Below are 27634 nucleotides of genomic sequence, written 5' to 3'. Positions count from 1 at the left end.
GGATCCCTTTGTTGGCCATATGGCCTGGTGGACATTTTTATGTTCTTTAATTCTTAATTATTTTTTAAACATCGTCAGTATAAAGCAGAAATTTTAAATATTCCAAATTATTTGCTTGTAGCACACTGATAATTACATAGTGAGTGAACAGGATATATCTCAGCTATATCTTTGTAATGTTTGGCTATATTTATATATAAAACAATGAATAAAAAAAACTTACCTTGTATATGTAATTGGCACAATTTCTTAATGTATATATTAGTTGCAATTATAAAACTTAATGCATTTTTTTTATAGAAGCAAAATGCATGAGTATGTGTGTGTGCATATATATATGAAGAGTTCAGATGCAAAAGCCTCTAAGTGCCATCTGAAATTTTCTTATAGAATGATCATTTTTATCAAGCTTGTATATTTAAGTTCAGTAATTTCACTTAAATGACAATAAATAGGTAATCTTCATTGCCATTTAAGTGAAATTATTGAATTTAAATATACAAGCTTGATAAAAATGACCATTCTATAAGAAAATTTCTGATGGCATTTAGAGGCTTTTGCATCTGAACTCTCCGTATATATATATATATATATATATATATATATATATATATATATATATATATATATATATATATATATATATATATATATATATATATATATATATATATATATATATACACACACACATTATATTTACATAATACATAATATACACAGTATGCATATAGGCCTATTTTCTCATATATATATATATATATATATATATATATATATATATATATATATATATATATATGAGAAAATAGGCCTATATGCATACTGTGTATATTATGTATTATGTAAATATAATGTGTGTGTATATATATATATATATATATATATATATATATATATATATATATATATATATATATATATATATATATATATATATATATATATATACACACACACACACACATTTTATATTACATAAAAGTAGATTATTTTACGTAAATTATGATCATATATGTATTATACATATAATCATATTTTACTTTAATTTACTTGTCTCTCTTTAACATATATAAAAAAATCATATATATATATATATATATATATATATATATATATATATATATATAATCTCGTATTCTTCAATAAAAAAAAAATAATTAATGCATTACGTTTCACAACTTAACTAGTCAGTTTGCTCTACGGCGTTTATCTATCTATCTATAGCTCAAAATATGAACTTTGTCAAAATTTGAACTAACTCTGTTCTTTTAATCCTCTCTCGTCTGTGCCATAACTGCATGAGACCTTATTAACGTGTCACAGACTCTGCTGCAGCTGGTTCGACGGTTGGCTGGAGATCCCTGAAGGTGGATTTTCGTCTTTCTATCGTCCCGGGAAACCCGGAGAAGCAGCCGCAGCGTTTAATGAGCTCCATTCATCTGGACCAGCATGACCGAGGCGATTTTTCCCGTCTTGCAGACTGACGTAACAATATTACAATGAAAGGATGCATTTTCTTGGGCTTTATGAAAGTCTCCGCGCTCGTATAGTCACCAGGGGGCATGCACACGTCAATGCAGCGCGGGAAACATTTTAACATCGTAACATTGTAACGTCGGATCGGGGGAACGTTCGAATGGACGTAGGAGCAGCTCCGCGGATCTTCATATCGCTGTAGTTTGTGTTACGGGAGGTTCCTGCTGCCCCCATCCATCTCTCCGGCTGTTGTTGTGAATTGATCTAACATGGCGACTGTACCCGTGTATTGCATCTGCAGATTACCTTACGACGTAACCCAGTTTATGATCGAATGCGACGCCTGCAAAGACTGGTTTCATGGCAGGTAACCGCAATATTTCGTTCAACTATTTAACTGTGGATTTGGATGGAAGCGTTTTGCTCCCGTGCGCACATTTTGTATTGCTCTGAAGAGCGAGGGCCGCTTGAAGAAGAAGGCGGAGTTATATTTAGCTGGCTCGGTTGACACATTTTTGTGAACTGTACAAAAAGATTTGCTTAATCGTAAAGCCATTTCGATGTATTTTCTACGATGTGAGCTCGATCTGCGTGCATCGCACGCTTTGGTTGCGTCTCAGACTGGACGTTGTCGTAGTAGTGAGCCGTGGGTGTCTGCGAACACGAATGGCTTTTCTTTTACACATTTTTTACGGTCCTTTATGCGCCGTATTCGTCCAGATTTGCTCCTATATCAGTGCTTCAACTGGCTTTGAATTGTGTGAAAACTGTCCCTGTCCTTTCTGCTGTCTGCTGGAAGAATAATAGGCTTCATATGAGCCAGACATTGCAGGTTTACAGCTGCTCTGCACATTTTAACATGTATGACATCTAGCCATTATCATAGACTGTATTCATCATGATCAAAACCAGTAAGTTCAGCTTTATTCGCCGTATAGGGTCCGTGAAGCATCACTGACAGCGGCATGTAGCCTAGTCGTAGCAAATGAGTTCAACTCGATCCAATAATGGGAGTCTATCTGTAGGCTAGTCTGTTATTATTCGATTTCATCTTAAATTTCCCCCGCTAATCATTTTGTACTGTTAGCGTGAGTGAAACTTGCGTGAACAAAGGTTGAAAATTCTATTTTGTGAATGTAAACAAAGAACAAGCGTTCCAGTTCACTGACTGATACATTTACGCGCGTTTAATTTTAACCCTTTAATGAGCCCAGTGATTGTTTCAGCTCCAACGTTCAATTCATGCAGTCAAGAATATGATAATTAGCTACATGACGACTGTTATCGTTTAACGATCTAAACAGAGTGGCCGTTTAACACACAACGCGTCGTAAGCGTGTCTCGTTTTCAGGCTGAATATGCGGTTACTGCACATTCACATGTACAAGGAATTGTTTGAATTGACACTAATGTGTTTGTTTCTGTTGGAGTGAATGAGATTTTACTGCCCTCAGTGATTTTAAACGTCTGTGTGACCTCTATATCGAGAGGGTAGGGCGACTGATTCTGTGACCTCAGATGGAGGGAGAAACCAGTTATGGCTTTAAAGTGTGTACACTGATGTTAACACTGATAAAACACTGGTATTAAGCTGTTTATGGCAGTGTTAACTTGTCTGAAAAATATGACATTACAATATTGTAGCAGTTGCTAACTGATAGTTGATTTTCTTTAAGCATTTACCAATACAAAATGTGTTTGCAGAATCTGATTATTCTGATCTTAAAATATCAGTAGTTGGTTCTGCTTTTTTATGCTTGCTAGTTCTAAAACACTGATCATCACAACTTTAGAATAAAAAATTGTATCTATTGCAGTTGCTTACAATAGTTTATCTGTAACACTAATACGGTTTCATTAATGTAATAACTAATGAACAAAACATTTGTTACAGTATTTATTCATCTTTGTTGATGTTAGTTAAAAATAGTTGTTCATTGTTAGTTCACGGTGCATTAACTACCAAACACAACTTTTGATTTTAATAATGTATTAGTAAATGCTGACATTAACATTCATTTAGATTAAGAAATGCTGTAGAAGTCTTGTTCATTCTTAAAGGGATAGTTCACACAAAAATAAAAGTTCTGTCATCATTTATGCTCCAAACCTGAATGAGTTCACTTAATCTGCTGAAGACAAAAGAAGAAATTTTGAAGAATGTTTTTAACCAAACAGTTTCTGGTCCCCCCATTGACTTCCATAGTATTTGTTTTTTCATACAAATTCATTTTTGGGTGAACTATCCCTTTAATTCATGTTATCTAAAGCAGTTAACTAATGTTAGACCAGCAATGGAATAATGATATTTATAAAAATGAACCTTAAGTTCCATGCATCTTACATTTAAACTGGTCACTCACGCTTATAAATAGAGCTCAGAAACAAAAAGATAAATATATGAATATATAAAATCAATATTACAACTTTGACTGCTGCAACTAACCATGACAAGTTTAAATTGCAGCATTCCTAGAATTATCATTGATCTATTTTGTCTTACAAAATGCATTCTGATGTTTATCAGCACTAGGTAGTATGCAGAATCTACGCCCGCAGAACTTCACAGAAAGCTCAGCAGATTTTCGTAGAACTGGAACGCCTGTCATTTGGTTACACACATCCCCCGCCCTTTGCATGTTTGTTTATTAAATATTTTGGTTAATTTGATGATGCTTTCAGCTACTGATAAGAGTGCAGCTCCATTTGACATGTTTGACTGCATTAAATCCGTTCCACGAAATTTTGCTGATAAGCAGATTTTTTTTAACAGGTTTTTATCAAAAGACCTGACGATTAAAAAATATTAGCCAAAGTGACTTCCAGCTGGCCATTTGTAGGAATAACTCTTTGCAAGTATCAGGGTTCCCAAGATCATAGAAAACCTGGAACTTGTGTTTTCCAGGCCTGTAAAAGTCATGAGAATTAATATATGAATACACATGTTTCTAGTTTTCTATGCACTAGCTTATATTTCATTGGCTAAATACTGCTTGTTGTGTGTAGAAGCGTATGTAGAGTAAACTTGCTCACAAGTCATAATGAAAATGTATTATAAAATGAAACATTCTTTACATATATATATATATATATATATATATATATATATATATATATATATAGTCCGTTTTGTTTTATTCCAAATGATAGGCGTAGGTCAAAAAGTTTGGGAACACTGTAAGTTACACTGCCTTTTTAAGTGCATGTGAACTCTGTAACCTCACTTTTTACCTCTCTTTCCCCCCGTAGCAGCCATGGGATCTAAACCAAAATCCTGCTGTTGGAATTTTTCACCACAAGGCTATTTTTAAGTCATTCTTTTGATTTTAGAAACAGCTTTTGTAAACCGATCACGAGCATCACCACCAAAGATATGAACAAGTTCCACTTTCACACTGTTATTATAACTTCCTTTTGTTTCCTGAATGAATCATTCTACATCAACAGTTCTACTATTTATATACGTTTTCTAAATGTTTAATCCATTCCAAAAAGTGCCTCTATGATCAGCATACATTTCCATCGAGGGTAAACATGTTGATATAGTGATTTCTGCAAGCATACCGGCCTGCGAACAGAAATGAAGACATTTTTTAACACTGCTGTGTGCAACGCACCTCCTGACCACATGCCGCTCTTTGTGGTGTGGGCGTGTGCTCTCCACTCTTCAGGTGGTAATGAATGACATCATTCCCTTCTTTCACAGGGCAGGATGCCAGCTACAAGTGGCGCATCAGATCCTGAAAGAGATTTGTCCCATTAATGATAATATCTGTGACAGAGCAGCTTTGGCATATTGCACAAGTTTATTAAATATGTTATAATAATACTCTCTTATTGCACCTTTACAGGTTAATTCTTTATTTACGGAAAGAATCATTTAGAGCTGCCATAATGTTGTATATTCCTTCATGCTTTTGTTGTTGTTGTATTTATTGATTTAATCTGTCATGACAGTGTGTAATTACATTGTCTCAGAGTTAAAATCCAGTTAATTTTTCCCACTTCAAGGACATTTTCTTGACTTTGAGCGGTGTGACTTGAGCAGTATTTAAAGACTAGTTATCATTACGCTGTTGATCATGTTACTTTCTTGTTATTCAGACACTTAATAGAATATGACTGCATTAAGGTACTTAAGGTGTTGTTGCTTTTAAGAAGAGGCTTTCCTAGACGCGACTATTTCCAGAAAGTGGTTTTGAGACTTTGTTTTCAGGACGGTCAACACTTAACATACAAAATGGCCCCGTAAATAAACATTATCATCATGCGCGCTGCGGCGGATCCGTTGCAGGCGGTTGTTTACCGATGTAGGGTCTATTGTGCCAGCACAACAAGACATGTTGTATTGAATGTAATTTCACAGAGAGACAAGCTGTGTGTATTCTGTCTTAAAGGAACAGTTCACACAAAAAGTGTTTACTCACCGTCATTCGGTTCCAACCGAAATGCTTTTTTTCATTCCTGTGGAACACACAAAGACATTTCACACTCTTTTCCAAGTAATATAGGACATATGTTTTATTTGATAGTTTTTTTTGTTTGTTGTTGTTTTTGTTTTATGGATGTTGACCACTCTGTAAATTATTGTTGCATGAATATTCTTCAAATGCTATCTTTTTTTAATTTATTTTTTATGGAAAAATAGCAAATTCAGTTTTGCATCACAGGGATAAATCATATTTTAAAATATATTCAAATTGAAAACCTTTAATTTTTCACAATATTACTGTTTTAACTGGCACAATTCATATATTTTTTTTTTATCAACATTGAGTTCCATCAAAAACATGTTGCGTATGCACATTAAATGATTGTTTTTTTTCTATGGAACACAAAAAGATAAAAAAAAATCACACTTCACCTTCTTTTCCGAGTAATATAGCGCATGCTGTACGAACTATTTAGGCTACAGTGTTTTTGGTGCTTTTTGTATCTTGACCGCTGTGGTCTCTTTAAATTGTTGCATGACAATTCGTCAAATATTCTCCTTTTTTGTTCTTTGATAGTAAAAATGGCAGATGGGTTTTGGAATGACATGACGGTGAATTAATAACTGCAAATTTATTTTGTTGTGTAAACTGCTCCTTTAAATCAACAAGGGATTGGCCCCTTTTTGGCAGTGTGCAGATATTCATGATAAGGATTAGCCGAGGAGAGATGAAGAACATGGAAGGGTGTATTTCAATGCTAATCCTGATGCACGAGTGGGCGGTTTGACCCTTCACACCCACATGCTCTCTTTGTTGTCCTGAGGCTCAGTGAGACTTGGCTCCTTTCACTTTTGCGTTGATTCAAGGGTGCTGACACCACCCACCATCTGAGTGGACAGCATGTGTGATATTCATAAGGCTGCACGTAGTAGTTATACCACGCTGGAGGAGAGCCCATAATGGACACTCCCAATTCAATATTTCCTCATGACCCGTGAGCAGCTCCTCCTAATGGCTGGAATGTGTTCTAGATGCATCGGGTTATATTATTATAGGAAGAACATTTGCACTGCAGATGGGGTGACAAAAATGCATACAGTGCCTATAAAGAGTATTCAGGTTCTTGGAGGTTTTTCATTTATGGTTCATTTACAGCACTGAATTAAGTTTGTTGTTGTATTTTTGCCACTGATCGGACTCATTGTCAATGTAAAAACGGATACGAGACATTTCTAAAAAAGATTTTTGATTTTATATTCATCCTCTTTAATATGGCACGCTAGTGCACTCAATTGGGTTTATAAGACATATACATAGTTAAATGACTGGAGATCACTTGTGTGCCAACAAGTGACCACTGACAACTCTAAAGGAGTTACAAATTGAAGAGACTGTGATTACAGCAGTGCTTCAACAGCTTTATGGGACTGTGGTAAAGAGAAAGCCACTATTAAAAATGTCACATGACATCTCGGCTGTAGTTTTGCCAGAAGGCATGCGGTCGACTCTGAAGCCAGCTGGACGGAGGTTGAGCTTGTTGGCCATCAGACTACACGCCATATTTGGCTTACACTGAACATTGTGCATCATCAAAAATGCACCATTTCCACCATGCAGGACTGGATTATGGACCGGGCCGGTTCCCTGAGGCATTGGACTGCCAGGGGCCACCAAAACCTCAGGACGTGTGGCCCGGGACTGCGAAACAAAGCTGTCTAACCACTAGGGCTTCAATAAGGGGCAGCTATGGGCAGGAAAGTTGCCAGATGTGCAAAGCTGACAGAGACTTCTCCACACCAAGTCTCTAATATTTGGAAAAATGTCATCTGTTAACATTCCAATTCCGAATATTTCATCAGAAATCACGTCTTGTTTTGAATGGTCGTCAGTGGAGAGTAATTCTATTAGAATTTGAATACGTATATAGGCACAGTGTATTGCAAATTAGTTTTACAGAACCGTGATTAACCAGGCTTAATTTGCTGTAACTCGATGCTGATTGCAGCTGTGCTATTTTAATAATATTGCAATGGATCTATAGAAACAAATAGATGCAGATTATTTGTTTATGTTACAGCTGTGTGGGAGTGGATGAAGATGAAGCACCAGATATTGACATCTATCACTGTCCTAACTGTGAAAAAACCCACGGCAAATCCACCTGTGAGTATCTTTCGAATTAGGGTTGTACTAAATTGTCTTGTTATATATTATATCATAAGTAGTATTGTAATTTTATATCATATTTGACATAAACAGTAATGCATTGTATAAACTATCCTTTAAAAGTTGGGGTCAGTAAGATAAAAAAATAATACTTTAATTAGTAAGAATGTAATAAATTGAACAAAAGTGACAGTAATGACATTTATAATGTTACAAAAGATTATTTTTTTCAAATAAATGCTATTCTTTAGAACATTCTATTCATCAAAGAATCCTGGGAAATAAAGTTTCCACTGAATTTCATTACTTTATTTTGTTTAAATAATTAAATATGAAAATTAAATACATTTAAATTTTCGTATTTAATTATTCGATTTCATAATTTTCAGTATCATTTTTGTACAGACTTTGAGATTACTATCAAAAACATGGTACATAATATGCATATAAGTTGTAAATAAAACAAAGATTAGTAGCGAATGTTTTACAAGAAAATATACTATTTTAGTCTTTCTACTTTAAAATTCCATGTTTCATTCAATGAGTTACTTGCCATTTCTTTGCAATTAATTATGAAGTTTACTAACATTTTCTGAGTTAAAATCGTTTCTACGTCAATTTTGTATCAGTCCAACCCTATAATGAATGAAAACAAGTTTTAGATACATGATCATTTCTTTACAACCAAAGTAGTCTGGTCCCATTACCAAGATTACCAACTAAATACCATATAATATTCATGAAAATAATGTAATTTAAAATGACAGGGAACTACATAGTTTTGGTTCCAAACCAAACCATCATGTTGATGTTAAAGTATTCTTATGCATTTATGCTTTTGCTTCTGCAGTTAGCCATTTTTTTTTCTGTATTAAGAAACTAGTAGCATCAAGAAAGAGTAAAGTGGTTTATGCTCACTATGTGTGAATTTGATTTGGTTGTTTCTAATTTTAACAGTGAAAAAGAAAAAGAGCTGGAATAAGCACGACACGGGGCAAAGCGGAGACGTCAGACCGGTTCAAAACGGCAGTCAGGTGTTCATAAAAGAGCTGCGCAGCAGGACATTCCCCAGGTATAGTACACATGTATTTATGCACCTTTGTGAAGATCATCCCAGTCCAGTGTGAAGAATTTAAAGGGCCAGTGCTCCTGACAATGCCCAAGTCTTCCAGTTTATCCAGTGTCCAGAAGATGGCGCTCCATGATCAGCTTTGCTCATGCTCTGAACTTTTCCACCAGACATGTGAAAAAGATTCCAGTATGATGTCTTGGAGAGATTGTGTTGGTGACTGTAGGTAACATGCTTACTGTGTATTTTCCACCGCAGTTCAGAAGATGTAGTGGTCAAGCTGTCTGGAAGTCAGTTGACATTGGACTACCTTGAGGAGAATGGTTTCAATGAGCCAATTCTCATCCAGAAAAAAGATGGGCTGGGGATGGCCATGCCTGCACCCACATTCTACGTCAGTGACGTGGAAAACTATGTTGGTAAGTGAATTTAGGTAATATATGTTGTTGATTACAATATCTATTAATATTAATGCAATTTACTGATAGTGAAAGTATAACAAAACCAAGTGTTCCTCCATTTTCCCTCTCAGGAATGTAATTGTTGTCTACTTTTTTCATTCAAAGGGCCTGATGTTCTTGTGGATGTTGTTGATGTAACCAAACAAACAAACAGCAAGATGAAGTTAAAAGAGTTTGTCGATTTTTACTACAGCACAAACAGAAAGAAAGTATTAAATGTGATCAACTTGGAGTTTTCAGACACAAGGTAAGCAGTCCTATAAAAAGTTGCATAGGGATATAGCAAAACTTCTATACAAAACCTAGTGTAATTTCACAGTTTTACTAAATAATTTGATACTGCAAAACCTAATACACTAAAGCACACTCCTTTTTATGTATTAACATAAATATTAGCAAATTATATGTAAACATGGCATATAGCCTTCAAGTTTTTCTCAATTAAATAAAAATGTCAGTATAATAATGTGTCATGGGTGTTTTTTTATAAGTGTGTCATTTGGAGAATATTCACTATTGTTCCATTTATTTCTGTAGAATGGCCACTATTGTTGAGAGTCCGCAGATAGTTCGGAAGTTGTCCTGGGTTGACAACTACTGGCCTGATGATGCATTGTTGGGGAAGCCCCAAGTGTCCAAATATTGTCTCATCTGTGTGAAAGACAGCTACACAGACTTCCACATTGAGTGTGGAGGTGCCTCTGTGTGGTATCATGTACTTAAGGTGACTCCTTCATATCTATTTATATCTTAATGCTACTTATTTCTATGACAATAAAACATTTCAAAGTATTTTATTCATAAAGCTTACCATATTTTTTGTACAGAAAAAGCGTTGTATTTTAAAATAATTTTAATATGTATATATATATACTATATACATATATATATATATATATATTATTTTTAGATTTGATATGGTGTGAAGTAAAACAAACTTAGTAATTTTTTTAGTAACAAATGTATATAGCAATCAACAAAAAACTGGTCAATTTAATACATAAGTACATAATATCCATTTTTGTAACATGATTCTCTAGAATACTCCAGTCATCGCATTCTGTGGTCATATTGTTGTATAGTGGATGTTGAACTGTATATTTGACCTGTGTATTGTATAGGGAGAGAAAATCTTCTTTCTGATCAAGCCCACCTCTGCCAACCTTTCTCTGTATGAGCGCTGGAGTTCCTCATCCAACCACAGCGAGATGTTTTTTGCTGACCAAGTGGACAAGTGTTACAAGTGCACACTTAAACAAGGGCAAACTCTTTTCATTCCATCAGGTGAGACATTAGGGTGCCAGAATTAAATAAAAAACGAAGCTCTCAGCTCTAACCTTTCTTTGTTTTTATTTAACGGCAGGATGGATTAATGCAATACTGACTCCTGTGGACTGCTTAGCCTTCTCCGGGCATTTTGTCCACAGTCTGAGCGTAGAGATGCAAATGAGGTCAGTGATCTGCTTCTTTTTCCTTTAAGACAAGCTTTGTATGTGCATTTTTTATAGGTTCCCATAATGCAGTGTGATCTCAGTGATAAAAAATCCATCCAAGATGGTGCACAAAGTTAGATTTTTTTTTTCAAAAAATGCAGTCAGTGCTCAAATGTATCCATAAAATATAGTTACATATAATTAAAAAATGTTTTTGTATTCCCTGTATTCTGATATATTGTTCGATTAGCAACATCTCATTAGGTTTTGGAACAGAACAGTAGTGTACTATTGTACAGTAGTAGCATGCTATTTAAAAAAAGTAAATATATATATATATATATATATATATATATATATACACATATACATATATATATACTGTGTATATATATAATACAATAGGTACAGAGGGTTTGGTGCATACTGTAGGATTAGCAACATCTCATTAGGTTTTGGAACAGAACTGTAGTGTACTGAAGCATGCTATTTAAAAAAAAGTAAATATATATATATATATATATATATATATATATATATATATATATATATATATATATATATATATATATATATATATATATATATACACAATAGGTACAGAGGGTTTGGTGCATACTGTAGGATTAGCAACATCTCATTAGGTTTTGGAACAGAACTGTAGTGTACTGAAGCATGCTATTTAAAAAAAAAAATTATATATATATATATATACACACAATACAATTGGTACAGAGCGTTTGGTGCATACTGTAGGACTATTATGTGGGATTATAAAGGCCTAATGTCTTTGGCTGTTGCCATTTTAAATGTTATTACATGCTGTTTGCCATGCAGTGACAACTGGAGGATGGTGATGCAATTGAAGCATTCAAGCGTTAAACCTTCGCTGTTCTATTCTTGGCACTTACAAGCCTCTGTAGCAATGAAAAGAAAGAAGGGAAGTCAAGAGCATATGCTTTTGCCTTCTGAAGTGCATTTCTCACATCTGTGAGACCACGATTTCCTCTCAAGGCACACTTTTCAGTAATCCACCCTTTGCTTCTCCACTCAGAGCATATGAGGTGGAAAAAAGACTCAAAGTTGCCAGCCTCACTCCTTTTCCAAACTTCGAAACAGCATGTTGGTATGTGGGGAAGTACTACCTGGAGCGGTTTAAAGGTGAGCGAATAATATAAATAAATATAATCTGTTAAAAAAGTGTGTGTTTTACGTGGCTTGTTTGTAGGTATTGTAGTTTCACAAAACTTGCAAGTGAAAAAGAGCAAAGTGTCAGTTTCACTGCAACCATTTACGTTTGCAAACATAAATCATTCGCAGCAAAATTCCCCTGTGTGACTCCCCTGAAATGGCTTCAAAGGTTTTGCTTTCGAAAATTGCCTCTCCATCCTGCTAGATGGAGATTTATCCGTAATAGTGAACTTTGGGACTGGAAATAAAAAGATCTAATGTCGTAAGGTAGACTCAAATGACTTCCTTCTCGCTCGCTTCGTGCGTGATCCTGGAAGGGGCCTGCTGAGCAGATGAGGAGGGTCTGGATGCCCGGCGTATTATTGCAGTCATTACATCGGTGCATCGCGGAGTTCACAGATGATTAGCTTCAAAAGGCAGAATCACTTGCTCCATTACAACCTGGTGTTTAAACTCCCCTCATCTGGCCTTGGACTGCGTGTTTATATTTCCACCATTTTCCCCCCGTCACGTTACTTAATTTTGCCAGATTGCTGTAGCGCGCACATTGCAAAAAGGACCGCTGTTGGTCTCCAAGCTATCTTATGTTCAGATGGGGGAATCAGCTTTCAAGGTCATCTTTTCAAGGGTTCAACTCTCGTGTGTGACTTCAGGTAGAGGAAAAAAAGACCTTGGCTCCAGGCCCATCAGGCCGACTGGGCCACCGCCAGCTCTGTTGCTTCCCTTCTCGTTTCACTGTTTCAGCTTTCACTTTATGTTCATGTTATTCATTTAAATGCAGTGTGGAATATATTTCCTGTAGTGGCTGTGTATCCAGTCCAATGTAATCAATGTTGAAACCGGCGCTCCAAAAAACCGCCCATGACTGCACATGACTGTTTTTAGGCCCCTCTGGATTGAAGTAATCAGTTTGATATATGAATGGCCTTTGTTATTGAACAGTAATGGGTCAGGTTGAAAATGTAGTCCATTTTTATCTGCCAATGCCCCCAAGGCCCCCCCCCCCCACCCCCACTTCTTTCGGTGAGTTTCATGCTCTGAGCATTTCTGACAGGCCGACCACGGTCTTGGGCATTGCTGTTAATGATTTAAGGAAAGTTAGGCCTTTCATCAATTTGCCTATTTAGAAAACAGCCTTTCTAGAGAGGATCTTATGTTACTAATAGGGCACTAGTTGAGTGTTTGGATCCAGATGGGAATAATGGACTCTGATGCAAAATTTCCCAAACATTTTGCAGGTTTACATAAGGCGAACAAGCAGCCACCTCCTTACTTGGTACATGGTGCCAAAATTGTCAATGGAGCATTCAGATCGTGGACTAAAAAACAGGTAAATATTTGATTCGACATTTTCGATATTCTGTAGCTTCACTGATTTAAATTATAGGTAAGTTGACCGTGACTCTTGTCTTTTGTCTTTTTCCAAAGGCTCTTTTAGAGCATGAGGACGAGCTTCCAGAAAACATGAAGCCAGCACAGCTCATTAAAGACCTTGCCAAAGAGATTCGGATTTCTGAGGTGACACACTGCGCAGTTGTTGGAGACTTTTGTTGGATGTCTTTACTCTCATCTATTCAGATATGATCTTGATTTTTATTATGTTGAATGTTTTTGTACATGTTCAATCAGCTATTGCCAAAATCAGTAATGGTTGACAACTTCTTCACTGTGTCTTTACCTCAGAATGCAACAAAAGCCATAAAGAGCGAACCCAGCAACTCAAAACCCCCAGCCGAGGAACCCCCGTCTGCTCCATCAGAACCAGAAGAGCCTACATCCCCCGCACACATCTCCTCTCCGCCACGAGATAAGCCAGCTAGGAAGAAAGCCACAAAGCCACCCAAACCACCCAAAATGCCCAAGGCACCCAAACCACCGAAAGAACCCAAAATAAAAGAAGGTGGCAAAAAAAAAGGGAAGAAAGCAAAAGAAGGTATTTTACCTGAGAAAAAGCCCTCGAGTCTGGCAGCTCTTGAATCCCATGCAAAGGACATTCTGAACAAGATGGACCAGCCCAAAAAAGTAAAGTTTTTTTCATCCGTATAATATTCAATATATATTATGTTTGTGTATGAAATTACTTAAAAGGGTGGATTATAATTTCCATCGAACATCCATCAAAATGTTTAATACAAGAAGTAAAACTCAATAAGAAATATTGATAAAAAAAATATTCTAGGCAAAAAATAGTTGCAAAAATGATCATTTCCATTTATATGCACATAAACATCCTTATTTTCCTACATACACTACCGTTTAAAAGTTTGGGATCGGTACATTTTTTAAAGATTTTGAAAGGATGCATTTATTTGTTCAAAATACTTTTTTAATTTATTCTTTATTTAATACATTTAATTTATTTAATACTTTTTTATAATAATTTATATCTTTTTTTTTCTTTTTTTATATATATATTTTAAAATAATATGGCAAAGCTGAATTTTCAGCATCCGTCTTCAGTGTCACATGATCCTTCAGAAATCATTGTAATATGCTGATTGGGTGCTCTGTAAACATTTCTTATTATTATCAATGTTGAAAACAGTTTAATATTTTAATGGAAACTGATCTTTTTTTCATTTGATGAAAAGAAAGTTTAAAAGAGCAGCATTTAATGCATCCTTGCTTAATAAATGTATTAATTTCTTTAAAAAATTGAATCTTACTTACCTCAAACATTTGAACGTTAGTGTATATTTTTTTACTAAAGCATTTTTAATAAATGGAAAATGCCACATAGAGACTTCCAGGAACATTTCTGAATTCATTTTGAATATATTAATTAAAATGAACTGAACATAAACGAAATTAAATGGATGCGCAAAATCATTGTGAATAAAATCACTGTAAATTTATCATCCTGCTCTAGAACTGTCAGTAACACTTTTATCCAATTAAAAACATTTTATTGTCTCTCACATTACACAGCTGCTAAAGACTGGGATGAGTATTATGGAGAAAGAGACGAGTAAACCGAATGACGTTGCAAAGTTTGAGATGATTCGAGAGCATAATAAGAACAAGACGGAGGCCAAATGGAAATATAAGGTACGTTCGTTAAGTTTACAATGTAAGGACACAATTGTAATGAATAACCTTGTGTAATGCAAACGTAATGATTTCCTCCATAGCAACATAGATCAGTGCTAGAGAGAGGCTTTGAAAATCCACGCAAATAATATCAAACCCCGACAAGTTGAAAAGTAGCAAGCAGGGCTTTGGGATCATCCAGAAAGTGATTTACACGTTTTAGATCAAAGCAATCAGCAGAAATAACTCTGCGGCTCAGTCACTCTCTCTGTTCTGGGATCATCAAAGCAGCAGAACCCTTTACCCAGCCTCAGAGTTTACCGAATGCTATAATGCTATGTCATATCCCAGACATGCCAGCTAAGTATTTACATATGCCTTCATTTCTACTATCAAAATAAGCGTGTTGTGTCGTTATTGTTGGATAACATGGGATGGCTTTTGTAGGAAAAGCTTAATTCTGGTGAACGGAAGGCATTACAGGGCTTACGTTCAAGGGGGAAAATTCAATGCCAAACAGCCCAGGAATGTTTGTAGTTGCTCCAAGTCTCCTGATCCGAGTGCTCCTTTGCAGCTCGGCAAACATTTGCAGATGGAGAGAAGTCTCTGCTAGATGGTCTTCAAGGTCATCAGCCGCAATGGCTTCAGTCTTTGACGTCTGATCACAGTGGACGCGGCTGACAGCGAAGACCCGAGAAGTGAATGAGATGGGAAGAGTTTCAAAGTACTGACGATTGTTTGGTGTTTCTTTTCATCTTGCAGAACAGCAAACCTGATTCGTTATTGAAAATGGAAGAAGAGCACAAATTTGACAAAAGTCTACTCAGCCATAAAGACAATAAATTTGCATTTTCATTGTCGAATAAGAAGTTGCTGGGGTAAGTACAGTATTAAAGTTAAAATTTCAGGCATGCATTATTAAATAGGCCTATGTTAATACATATTTTGATATGATCAATTTTATGTCTGTGTCTCTTCTGTCAATCCAACTAATGTTCTTTTCATCTGGTTTCCTCAGGTCAAAGATGCTCAAGACCCAGACCAATTCGAGTGTTTTTGGCTCAATACAGAATATCAAGGAAGAAAAGCCCAAGCCCGTGAGAGACGAGTATGAGTACGTCTCTGATGAGGGGGAGCTTAAGATCGACGAATTCCCAATCAGGAGGAAAAAGAACGCAGTCAAGAGAGACTTTTCCTGTAAGGCTTCATGATATGCGATCTGGGCCAGGGTGATTTTCTGATTAAATAAAACATAATTTGAAAGCAAAAATTATTATATACTTTATAATCAGGCCCAGATGGAATCAGTAGACTTCTGTTAAATTTATTACACTGATTTTGGGCGACAAAATTATTTAAACTACAGTCTTATTAGTATTTGAAAGTATAATAAAATTAGTCAAACTCTATAATAAACAAACACACAGTAGGTGGGGTCCAAAATTAAGATTTTGCAATATCTGCCAATGATGAGTGAATTAAGTAAAATTTTACTTAAGATATTTACTTTAGATATTCCTTATTGGCCATGAAACAGTTTTTCATTATTATTTTAATAATTGGAATAATTTTTGTCCAAATAACAGTGGAATTGTTTTGCTTTTTTATGAATTATGAATATTGAATTAGTAGCAAACAGCTCAGGTCAATGTGTTACAGATATACAGACACAAGGAATATTTCACATGTGTCAACACATCAAACCCTAGATAAACCTCTGCAGTTTTATTTCCTAATAAAGTTACTGGCCACCATACATTTAATTTAATAAGTTTTGCTTGTATTTGGCAGTGTTTGTTTGGTCCCTGGGTGGCGCATATGTAGAAATGTGTGAGTGACAGGCATTCAGATTATGTTGAAATCCGTGGCCACTGATTCCATGTGAGCCTGCCTATATTAGACACACTGGTCTTTTAACTGATTAACAATAAATCTTTAATTTCATGCTATGTGAGAATAATCTTGAACATCTGATGTTATTTACAGTTTTATCAAACATCAAAGAGCCCATTCTGCCATCGAAAAAGCCAAAGCTACAACCGTCGGACACGAAGGTAAGCGTCAACTCCATTTATAGTGCTGGTCCAGTGTTATTTAACAGAACATCCATAGTATTTCTCTTTAATCAGACAGTGGTAAAAACATAATCAGACAGTGGTAAAAACATTAAAAGACTGATTTTGACAGTAAACAGGAAGAAATTAGGACAAAATTCAATTTTTTTCATGAAGTAGCTGATTAATTCCTTCTGGATGCATTTAAAACATAGCAGCGCTGATGTTCTCGGCTTGCGATAATTCACCCATAATGTTCCGACTTAAACCAACATACGGCACAAATCAAAGAGAGCGAGCTGCAAGACGGAGCCAAATATCACCTCAAAACTGATGAAGGAAATAGCTGTGGACTGAATCAAATGAGAGCAAGAAAGTTAATCATGACAGAGGCATAGGTGAACTATGTGAGGGGTTACAAAAGGCTACAGGATATACCAATAAAAAACTCACAAACCTAAGAAAAATCCAGTATATAGAATGAATATTGCTCATGCAATTCGTTCAGCTTCTTGTGCGTATTTTGATACATTTACATTATGTACTTCATGTCAGTTTTTTTTCCCCCATTGTTATTTCAGAATCCAGATTCATCAGATGAAGAATCGCTCCACATAGACACGGAGGCCAAGACAGAGGTCAAAGGTCGTAACTCCAAGGTCTCTAAGAAGAAAGGGGGCAGTTCAGCTGGGATTCTGGATCTCCTACAGGCCAGCAAACAAGTGGGCGGCATTGACTACAGTAACAACAGGTATGCACATTGTTATCCATATCCTGGTGTCTGAAAGGCATGAGTTAGCCAAGTCAATTAATAAGGCTGAATAGGTTATTTACTTTTATTTTAGTTTTCGCTTTAATATTTAAAAAATAATAATTTTGAGATGCAACTTCTCCTAAAGAATTTTAACATGATATACTTTGGAATGCCGAGACTATCAGGATGGTAAACGGTTTCCGAGAAACATCCTCTCTAGATTAGGGCAGCATCGCCTTTAATATTAAATTTCATAATATAATCCATAGCCTTTTGTTTTTGCGTAGACTTTGATAGTTTTGTGAAATAAAAATCCTAGATATTTATTCCATATTTTTGTTGATTTGAATATCTTCAATCTGTTATATTTTTTCGATGTTTTAAATGCGTATATACATGTAGATGAACTTGATGTTTTAAAATACATGGCTTAAGACCTACCTCACAATCTGTTCAATACAGTTTTGCTCCGTCCATCTGTTTTTGAACGCAAGAATGTGTCTTGTGGGAAAAATCGTGACTAGTATCTGGTGTACATGACCCTAAACTAGTGTAATTATACAAGGCTTCCTTAAGCAACTAGTTGTTTAGACAATCCATCGACTGGTCATTTGTGCACATCCCTAGTTCATACATTTTCATGATTCATGTGGTATGTTTTGTACATTACACACGCTAATGTGGCAGATTATGTATTATGGATATGTTTTGTGTTTGGCTGAGGGCCATAGGGAACATACAATTTATATGATGAAGCATGTTCCTGACCCTTAAAGAATTAAAACACATCATATTTCTAGCTTAACTGTTAGCTCTCAAATTTCACACTGTAAACACATCGAGCACAGGCGTTTCTTCATCTGTTGAACAATGGCTAAAGTAATAGTTTGCACGGTTCTTTATAAGCAGTTTACATGTGCTGCCATTATTTGTTTAATCCCTCTACACTATTAATTTGTCAAATACAGCAAAAGCTTTAGGCCATTCCTCTTCATTTTACTGTTTGCTGTTTTGGGCACATTTTTGATGGTCTATTTCCACTGCGCTGAAAGCTGCAAATCAGCTCAAACACAAAATGAGAAGGAAAACATGGTTAAAATATGTTAATTTCTCAAATTATTTTTTTGTGCTTTTTAAACCTGACATATGACTGCAGGATTGTGGGGAGGAAATGCCTCCAGTCAGTTGCGACCACATTAAACAAGCTCTTGACTCATTGTTCCACCTCACTGGTTAATCACTTAATAGGTGGTAATCTGCACGGGCGAAATCTGTATTTTTCTGCTAGTTACCTCAAGCTTGGAAGCAGATGTGGACACAATAGTCTTAGTTTACACGGTAGAATCTTCTTGTGACATGAAAGAGATTTATGATGAGGAAATTACCTTTTTATGGGGAATGAATGTTTAGTGACAGGTAAGTTAGAAAGACAAGAGGGAGATGTGTAGATTGGTGGTTTATTGAATGAGCAGATGTGATTATAAGACAGAACAGGTTCAGTTTTGGTTGAATGAAGGTTCAGTGTGAATGAAAGCAGAGATGTTAATGCAGGTAATTTGGTTTGCCTTTTGATTACACAACTTGGATTGAATCTTAACTAGGATTTTCAAGTTAGTTTTCCAGGCCCACCCATTAGCTTTACATGTTCAGTTGATTAAATATGCTGGAGATTTAAACAAGTCCTCATGACATTGCCATACATCAGCTGCAGTGGAAAAGCTCTTTGGCCATGACTGACATCAATCATTTCTATGGTGGGTTAAAGGTGATGTGTAATGTTTTGAATATTAAAATGTTATACTGTAATGAGTAAAATATTTCAATAATGTATAAATCTTTTTTTTTATTATTTACTATTTTTAATATGCACAGTCGACTATAAGTAAACTATTAGTGTTTCCTTGAAAACTGTGTTTCCATCCTATTTTTATGCAGATTTTGGGATATCACCAGTGTTCTTTTAGAATTAATTTATACTGTTATAGTATTTATCAACATTTTAAATTACATTTTATTTTTATATTTTCAGTTTTTATTTGAAATTTTTGTTTAGTTTCCAGTAATTTTTATGTGCTTTTGTAATTTTTTACATTTCTATTTAGTTTAGTTTTAGTTATTTTACTACTTTAAATTAAACTTATTTTATTTCAGTTACTTGCCAAGAAAACAATTCTAATTCCATAATATTTTTTAATATTTATATTAGATTTTTTTCATCATTATTTCAATTAATAAAAATAAAAAAATTAGTTAATAATAACCCAACAATTTTGAGTGAATATTGCAAAAAAAAAAAGGATTTAAACACTAAGATGCAAATAAAAATTTAATCATGCTACTAAAATGTACATATTTGCATGCATTTTTTAAATTCAGCAAGTAAGCATGAGAATTAGTTGCAATGGAAAGACATTTACTTAATATTAAATTGATAAATGTGCTTCAAGTCATGTGACTGAATAATTTGGCCTGGAAATACTGCTTTATTTGCTAACAGCTTTTCATGATATTCAGAGTTTTAGTATAAATTAAATTTGCAGCTTGGAAACGTATATCTATCATCATTAACCTGACCAGTGGCGTCTGCTTGGGACTGTTCATCTGGGAAATCTTTCTGCTACACTAGTGGTGCAAAAATTACACACTTCACCTTTAAGTGTCCATCTCCATTCTCATTGCTCCCCATCACCCGACTTACTTCCTAAAATTTCGAATCGCTTCTCATTCCCACTGACACTTGGAGTAATGTGCGTGTGTGTTGTGTATTTCTCATTGATGGACTTACAGTCAGCCACCTGCATCCCCCAGCACACAGGAGGCCATCCAGGGCATGTTGTCCATGGCTAACCTGCAGTCATCAGACTCTTGTCTGCAACCATCCTGGAGCAATAGCCAAGCTAAGAACAACTCTCACAGCAGCTCAGCCAGCAAGAAGCCGAGCGGCGCAGCCGGAGCAGGAGGGAACAGCAAGCGACCGGCCAAACGCTTGCCCAAAAAGACGCAAAAGAGCAGCAGCGTGGACAGTTCGGACATGTTCGATGATGACCAGGACCACATGGACGCATGCTTTAAGGATTCAGATTATGGTAAGTTCTTCAAACGGAAAAAAAAAAAAGTAATATCTTCTGGGGAACACAAAAGATATTTTGAAAAATGTCATTTGTCAAAAAAAATTCATACTATGAAGGGGTGTAATGTTGTTTGAACCCCAAAATGCAGAAGTAGTTTAGTCATACAGGTTTGAATCAGGGCTGCATGATGTTGAAAAAGATTTTGATATGCGATAACCCGTAAAATAATGTGATATGCGATACGACAATGCTTTAAGTATAAAACAGAAATTGAATAATCAAATGTAAAAATAAAACACTGCTTAGTCTTTACAGTATGAATCAAATATATACTGATTCTTATTAAAGCTACAAAAGTTATTCAGCCAAGAGCAGTGAGTGATTTTCTCTTTGTCTTTTGTTCATGACCCCAGTTATTGCAAGCTATCGCGATATATACATTTGAGATATTTCGGTAATTTCGATATATTGTGCACCCCTCTTAGCAGTTAATCCGTGAATCACATGCGTGCCGAACCATGGGGCCTGATCCGTACGGATCAACTGCAATCCGTTCCACCCCTAATTAACATTAATGGCACAGACAGCAGCATTTATATTAGTCGCACGGATCCAGTTTACTGTTACAAATGTGTTTTCTTTCTCAACTGCTTACGTTCACTTAAGACACGACTGATAGTGTGTTTACATGAATACTCACCAAAACAGGCATTTTGACATTATTTTATGTGTATTTGGCCATATAAGCTGCAGAAGAGAACTGAGAACTTTGTGTGCACACGAGTACGGCATTATGTTCTTTTTCGTTGCTTACTGTGCTTAATAATATTTTTTTTTGACATTAAGCATGTCACAGTCATGTGTCCAGTCTATTTTCTGCTATCTGCGTCAACCTATCTGGGCTTTTCGAAACTTTTTGAAGTATTAAAGTCATTCAGTTATCGCATGCCATTGCGATATGCATAACGATTTGTACATCCCCGATATTTCAATAATTTAGATATATCGTGCAGCCCTAGTTTGAATGACATGAGGGTGAGGAAATGATGACAGTTTTCATTTTTGGGTGAGCTATCCCTTTAAGAACCCATTTGGAGAACAGATTGTAGTCCTCTCGTACCTTCATCTTGGATAGCTTGTTTGCACTTTTATCTAGACCAATTAGTTCCTCTGAGACGATTTGTCAAGGATGTTTCGTGATGACTTGGAATTGCCCAGGTGTCCTTAGAGCAAAGCAAAACAGTGTAAATCTGCTCTATCAACGTTCTGATTAGAGTTTGATTTTGACTTAAGGGTTCTCATTCACGGCACAGTGACAGGCATGTTTACTCTCAGCTAGAACTTTTCAATCTCCCTTTTTGAATGGTCTCTTTTATAGCTTTTGTGAACCCCTTCCAAGAACAGCAAGACCATTAGAAGCCTGTTAATAATCCATTAGCATGAGTTTTAAACTGTTGTTTTAAATGCTTTTTGATCTGATACCCTAATTAGTCATTACTAGCACGCACATTCCCGTTTGGACTCACACTAAGAGAGCGCTTTATCAGGCACACAAGCATTCCTCCTTTCTGTAAACATTTTTTTTCTTTTTTTTGATAATTTAATTGTTGGAAATTGCGTGTTCCTGAGTGGTTGAGTTCAAAGAAGCTAGGTGCACGAAGGACGAGGCAGGGCAAGGAACAGCTGCCATGCATCTGTGTCACGCTAACATCCTGTCCAATGAGAAAATACTTAGCACTGTAGTTTATGGAGTGCAAAAATAGGGTGGTTTCTCATGTATAAGCTGTTTAAAAGTAATGTGCTTCGACATATTTACATTGCTTTCTTTAATGACTTTAGACCATACATATAGCACTCCAAGACAAAGAGAAGTTCCAGTGGAAACTAAAATGGTGGAATCGGTTGAATTAGCTAACTTTTGCCTTCTTCAATCTTCTTCTTTTTTTCAGTTTATCCATCTCTGGAATCTGAAGAGGACAACCCAATTTTCAAATCGAGATCGAAAAAAAGGAAAAATACAGATGACACTCCGTATAGTCCAACAGGTAGTGCGAAGTCTACAATTTCAGGTGGGAGTCGGACTATAATGTAAATGTAATCACATGGGATTATATTCATACTGTTGCAGCACGAGTTGGGCCCACTGTACCACGACAGGAGAGACCAGCTCGGGAGGGGGCACGTGTGGCGTCCATAGAGACAGGACTGGCAGCTGCGGCAGCTAAATTGTCTCATCAGGTTAACGCTTTAAGCTCATAATGAAGCGGTTCATTCAATGCAATGCCCAAATGTTTACATATCAATTTAAATAATATTAAAATACTATTCTAGGGATGCACAATTAATTTAAATAAAGCTGAAATCAGCTTAGTGTGATTATCAAGTCGCAGAGGCTTGAAATGAATTAAATACATGCAGAGTGAAACGCATCTCTGCATCTGCTCTGAGTTTGGGTCACTTATAATGTGCATTAGGGAACATAACATGCACAAACCATCTTCCCAAACTTGTAATGAGAAGCGCTTATAAACCAGCTATTGTCAACAAAAGAGAAGCTGTGGTTTTCTGCCAAAATAAAACCTCAATTGGTTTAACATTTGAAAATAAAGAAATTAAGACAGCCAGTTCAGTTCAGTATACAGTATATGTCACAATAGTATCGTTTTGAATTTTGTTTAATATTTTTAATTAGTTATAAAAGTAATAATTAAAAATAATAATATATTTTATAATTTTATACTCAAGTAAAATACAATTTGTCAAATTGTGTAGCGCAGCCAAACCAAATAAAATGTTATCAGAAAAATCGCAATTAGATGTTTTTTCCCTAAAAGTGTAGCCCCAGTAAATACTGAGGAAAACTATTTAATAAAAATGTTGTGGATTTCTCATTTGCATTTGCAAGGATTTTTATGTAAAATGAATAAATATTTAGGTCCTGCAGTATTTAAGGTCGCCCGCACATTGATGGCGTTGTCCATGTGAACTCCTTTGTGTTTTGAAGCACAATATGCTCTTTGAATCATTTTCAAATCATGCTGGAGAACATGATCATCAGGTTTTTCCCAAACTTGTGGGAGTTCATGCAGTTCGAGTGTCATTACAGTTAAAGAAATTCTGAATCCTCTCTAATAGCTTCCATTTTCATAGAAACATCTGTAAGACTGATTTAGCTAAAGGATCCTACTAACTAGTTCTTGCTACAGGAGGAGCAGAAGATTAAAAAGAAGAAAAAGACTACCAAAAAGAAGCCCGTGGCTGTAGAGGAGCCTCACAGACTCTCTCAGGACAGCAGCTCTCCAGAACCCACCCCAGACTCTGAGACCAACCTGGCCGACCACGAGTACAGCACTGGAACGGGCAAAACCCCCGGCGGCTCGCAACCCATGGCCCCCGGAGTCTTCCTCAGTCAGAGGCGGCCTTCATCATCGTCATCATCTCAGAACACCTCATCTGTCCCGCCAGCAAAAGTCGAACGTGGGAACTCGACGGACGCCAAAGGTGATTTTGGCCAAAACATAAATAGGACCTTCTTGTGATGAGTATTAATTCATGTTTAAAGGTTTGTTTATGTTGCACTGGCCAATCTGAGAGTTGCAATTTCAGCACCATTAATAATTTATTGACACAGCTGTGGCTTAATAATGTATTGATGCGAAAGGATGTTGTTGTCGCATATGCTAACCATTTCGCTTTGTCTCGCCCACAGCCAAGCGGCTAAAGAAAGGAATGGCAACGGCCAAACAGAGACTCGGAAAAATCTTAAAGATTCATCGTAACGGCAAGCTCCTGCTGTAACATGGACAATGGGGTGACTCAGACTTTCTCCTGATGTTTATGGACCCGTGGACTGATCCCTCCCTCCCCCCCTCGATGAGCCGGGATGAGAGCAGCAAGGACTGAAACGGACGGGAAAGCGAACAGGATCCCACAAGTTTTCAATTTCTAAGAAGAACATAGCTCAGATAGGTTTTTGCCTCTTCTTTTACTTTATAACTTTCAGATACTAAAAATGTACAGAATACCTGCTATTAATATTTTGTAAGAAGAATTTGTCTTGTTTTACTATGGCTATCAGTTTATCAGGGGTTGCAAATATATTATAAGATACAGTACATAGCAGTCATTCCAAGACAAAGAAAGTATCCCTTGCATGTATTCCAGTTGCATGCATTGTTTTGGGAGGGAAAGGGTTAGTGGAAGGTTGCAAACAAGAAGGTCATTACTGCTTTTTGGATGTGGCTTATCATTATTATTCATTTTTTTTTATTACTAAAGAGATGATTTTTACTAACTGCCTGGGTGATTTTAAAATCCCCCATTTGGAATTTACTTTCTTCAAGCAAAAAAAAAAAAAAACACATTTTTATATGCATTACCTACACGGGACAACTGAAAAAGTACTTTTCTGTTTGCTAAGCACTATCACAGATAATATTTATTGATCTAATATAATTGTACATGTCATAGGTAGCTTGAGAAAAGCCAGAAGGCACTTACAAGACATCAGTGAAGCACAAATATGAACTCATATTGTTAGTAATGTTGTCTCAACAGCTACTATAAAATGACAACTGTAGTTTTTTTTACTTTATTACAAATATAGGAAATGTTTGTTTTTGCGGGGAAAAACATGCATATCGATAACAAACCATATTTCCACTTAATTACATGGTTAAAATATCTTATTTCCCCTTGTTCTAACAATTCAGTGTATTACATGAAATACAATATCACAACTAAACTTTTACTGAATTGTTACCATTTTTATTTATATGGTGTTTTGTCATTTTTAGACATTGATACTACAATCAGATTTACATCCTGTTTTTCGCATTATTTTATTGTTTGACAATGTAGCTCTTATTACGGTTCCATTATACGTTACAAAACACTTGCCAAAAGCAACGAAACACTACATAAATGGGATCTCTAGCACTGATGATAAGCCTCATCCATGACGTTTCACTACATGGGGATACTTTCTCTCTTCTTTTTGTTTCACAGGCAGCACCAATTACCCTAGAATGAAATATGCATTTATATTGCTTCACAGTACAGTATGTAGAATGTAGCCTGTATATAGCTTTTTAAATTACTACTTTTTGTATCCTTTTTTCCTTAATACTTCATTATACATTTTTACTAGTTTTTGCTAATTACAAACAAAAATATATATAAAGATATAGAAATAGTCATTACCTTTTTCATTTTTTTTTTTTGTTAGATACACAATAGCTGTACTTTTTTAACCATTGTTTTGTTTTCATTTCATTTTGTTACATTAGACAAAAGGTGTTGCCTGGAGAACAAAATACACAGTGTAACATTTATTCTCATATGGCCTTACATGCAGAAAACCATGTGTATTATGATTCATTTATGATGGGGGATAAGGAAGAAAAAAAAAATCAACGTTTCTACGACCAGCCTGACATTTGAGCTAAAATACCCCTGATGGATTTTAAAAGTTATTTTACTAGCACCTTGTGAAGTGTTTTCTGTGTCAGTGATGTAATTTATTAATGTTTGTAGCCTTTTATACTTGTATAATTCTTAAGAGGTTTTGTTTTAAATCGTTTATCAGTCTGTGAGCCCCTTAGGACACTTCTATCATTAACATTGGGCAATAGTTCCTTTTTTTTTTTTTTTTTTTTTTTTTGTCTTAGCAAAATTTGTCTTCATTGTTTTCATCAAATCAAGTGCAACTGCTCTCATCAATACGAAATGTTACATTATTACTGTTATTATTATTATTATTATTATTATTATTAAGCAGCTATTTTAAAAATCCATACCATCATGCCATGAGTTTTATTTTGGTAATAGAGTATGTACATTCTTAACCAGGTTTACTGTGCTCATAAATTGCAGTGTTTTAGTTACCAATGTAAATCTTGTATCCACCTTTCCGAATCGAAACAATGGAACTATTTCAGGTTTTTATTTGTACAAAATGTGTGTTGCTTTGTTGTGGTTTATTTTTATATGTTCAAACAATTAAATGCATCCACTGTTTCATGGCAGTGAATGATACTTTTGTAGTAGTGAACTCTGTTTTCTGACTCACAAAAGATGTTTTGAATTAACATCCATGTCATGTGTTTGCAGAAATGCCTTATTTTCTTGCCGTTTATAATTTAACCTTTTGTATTAGGATTTATTGCCCCATGCATACTTTGTTTTTCTAAATGCAATGAGTTGCTCATTATGTATATGAAGTCTGTTCCCATGCCATAACGGCACACAAAAGTCAGTTTTGGTAACATGTTCTTCCGCCATTCATATGGAATGGCAGGGCTACACACGTTCCCTGGAACATGCTGTGGTAATTACTTTTAAATGGGCTCATGCTACTGTACCATTCAGGTCTGATGCCCTGGAGAAACTCCCGACTCGCACACAATCCCCCCATTTAGAACCACATTGTCCACTGGGAGCCGAGCTGCACTTTTTGCTTTTGTTCTTTAATACACAGCTAAAGCCAAAACAC

At 35.6% G+C, this 27634-nt stretch overlaps 1 protein-coding gene across 2 annotated transcripts; it reads left to right on the top strand.

Annotated features, from left to right (window-relative positions):
• The first annotated feature begins 1309 nt into the window (after positions 1 to 1309).
• Positions 1310 to 26586, top strand: phf2 (PHD finger protein 2). Of its 2 annotated transcripts, none has more exons than XM_081356993.1 (22): positions 1310 to 1846; positions 7990 to 8075; positions 9036 to 9150; positions 9406 to 9566; positions 9714 to 9855; positions 10146 to 10332; positions 10730 to 10892; positions 10972 to 11059; positions 12096 to 12202; positions 13471 to 13562; positions 13661 to 13750; positions 13916 to 14254; positions 15161 to 15280; positions 16025 to 16140; positions 16281 to 16459; positions 17249 to 17316; positions 17898 to 18067; positions 20879 to 21156; positions 23091 to 23186; positions 23270 to 23379; positions 24348 to 24642; positions 24851 to 26586. In XM_081356993.1, exons 1-22 carry the CDS (start codon positions 1749 to 1751, stop codon positions 24937 to 24939), a joined length of 3189 nt encoding a protein of 1062 aa, XP_081213119.1. In that variant the 5' UTR covers positions 1310 to 1748; the 3' UTR covers positions 24940 to 26586. The 2 variants fall into 2 exon arrangements, with proteins under 2 accessions (XP_081213119.1, XP_081213118.1); XM_081356992.1 differs by having other exon boundaries at positions 20858 to 21156.
• Positions 26587 to 27634: the final 1048 nt, after the last annotated feature.

The sequence above is a fragment of the Scardinius erythrophthalmus genome (assembly GCF_964197995.2).
Source record: "Scardinius erythrophthalmus genome assembly, chromosome: 25".
NCBI classification, from domain to species: domain Eukaryota; kingdom Metazoa; phylum Chordata; class Actinopteri; order Cypriniformes; family Leuciscidae; genus Scardinius; species Scardinius erythrophthalmus.
This window is presented reverse-complemented; position numbering and strand designations above follow the sequence as displayed.

Excerpts from the sequence above, each read along its gene's own strand:
- phf2 (XM_081356992.1), top strand. The coding sequence starts at position 1,749 with ATGGCGACTGTACCCGTGTATTGCATCTGCAGATTACCTTACGACGTA. Across the intron at positions 1,847-7,989 it reads AAAGACTGGTTTCATGGCAG|CTGTGTGGGAGTGGATGAAG; the intron begins GTAACCGCAATA and ends TTTATGTTACAG. Across the intron at positions 15,281-16,024 it reads AGGCCAAATGGAAATATAAG|AACAGCAAACCTGATTCGTT; the intron begins GTACGTTCGTTA and ends TTCATCTTGCAG.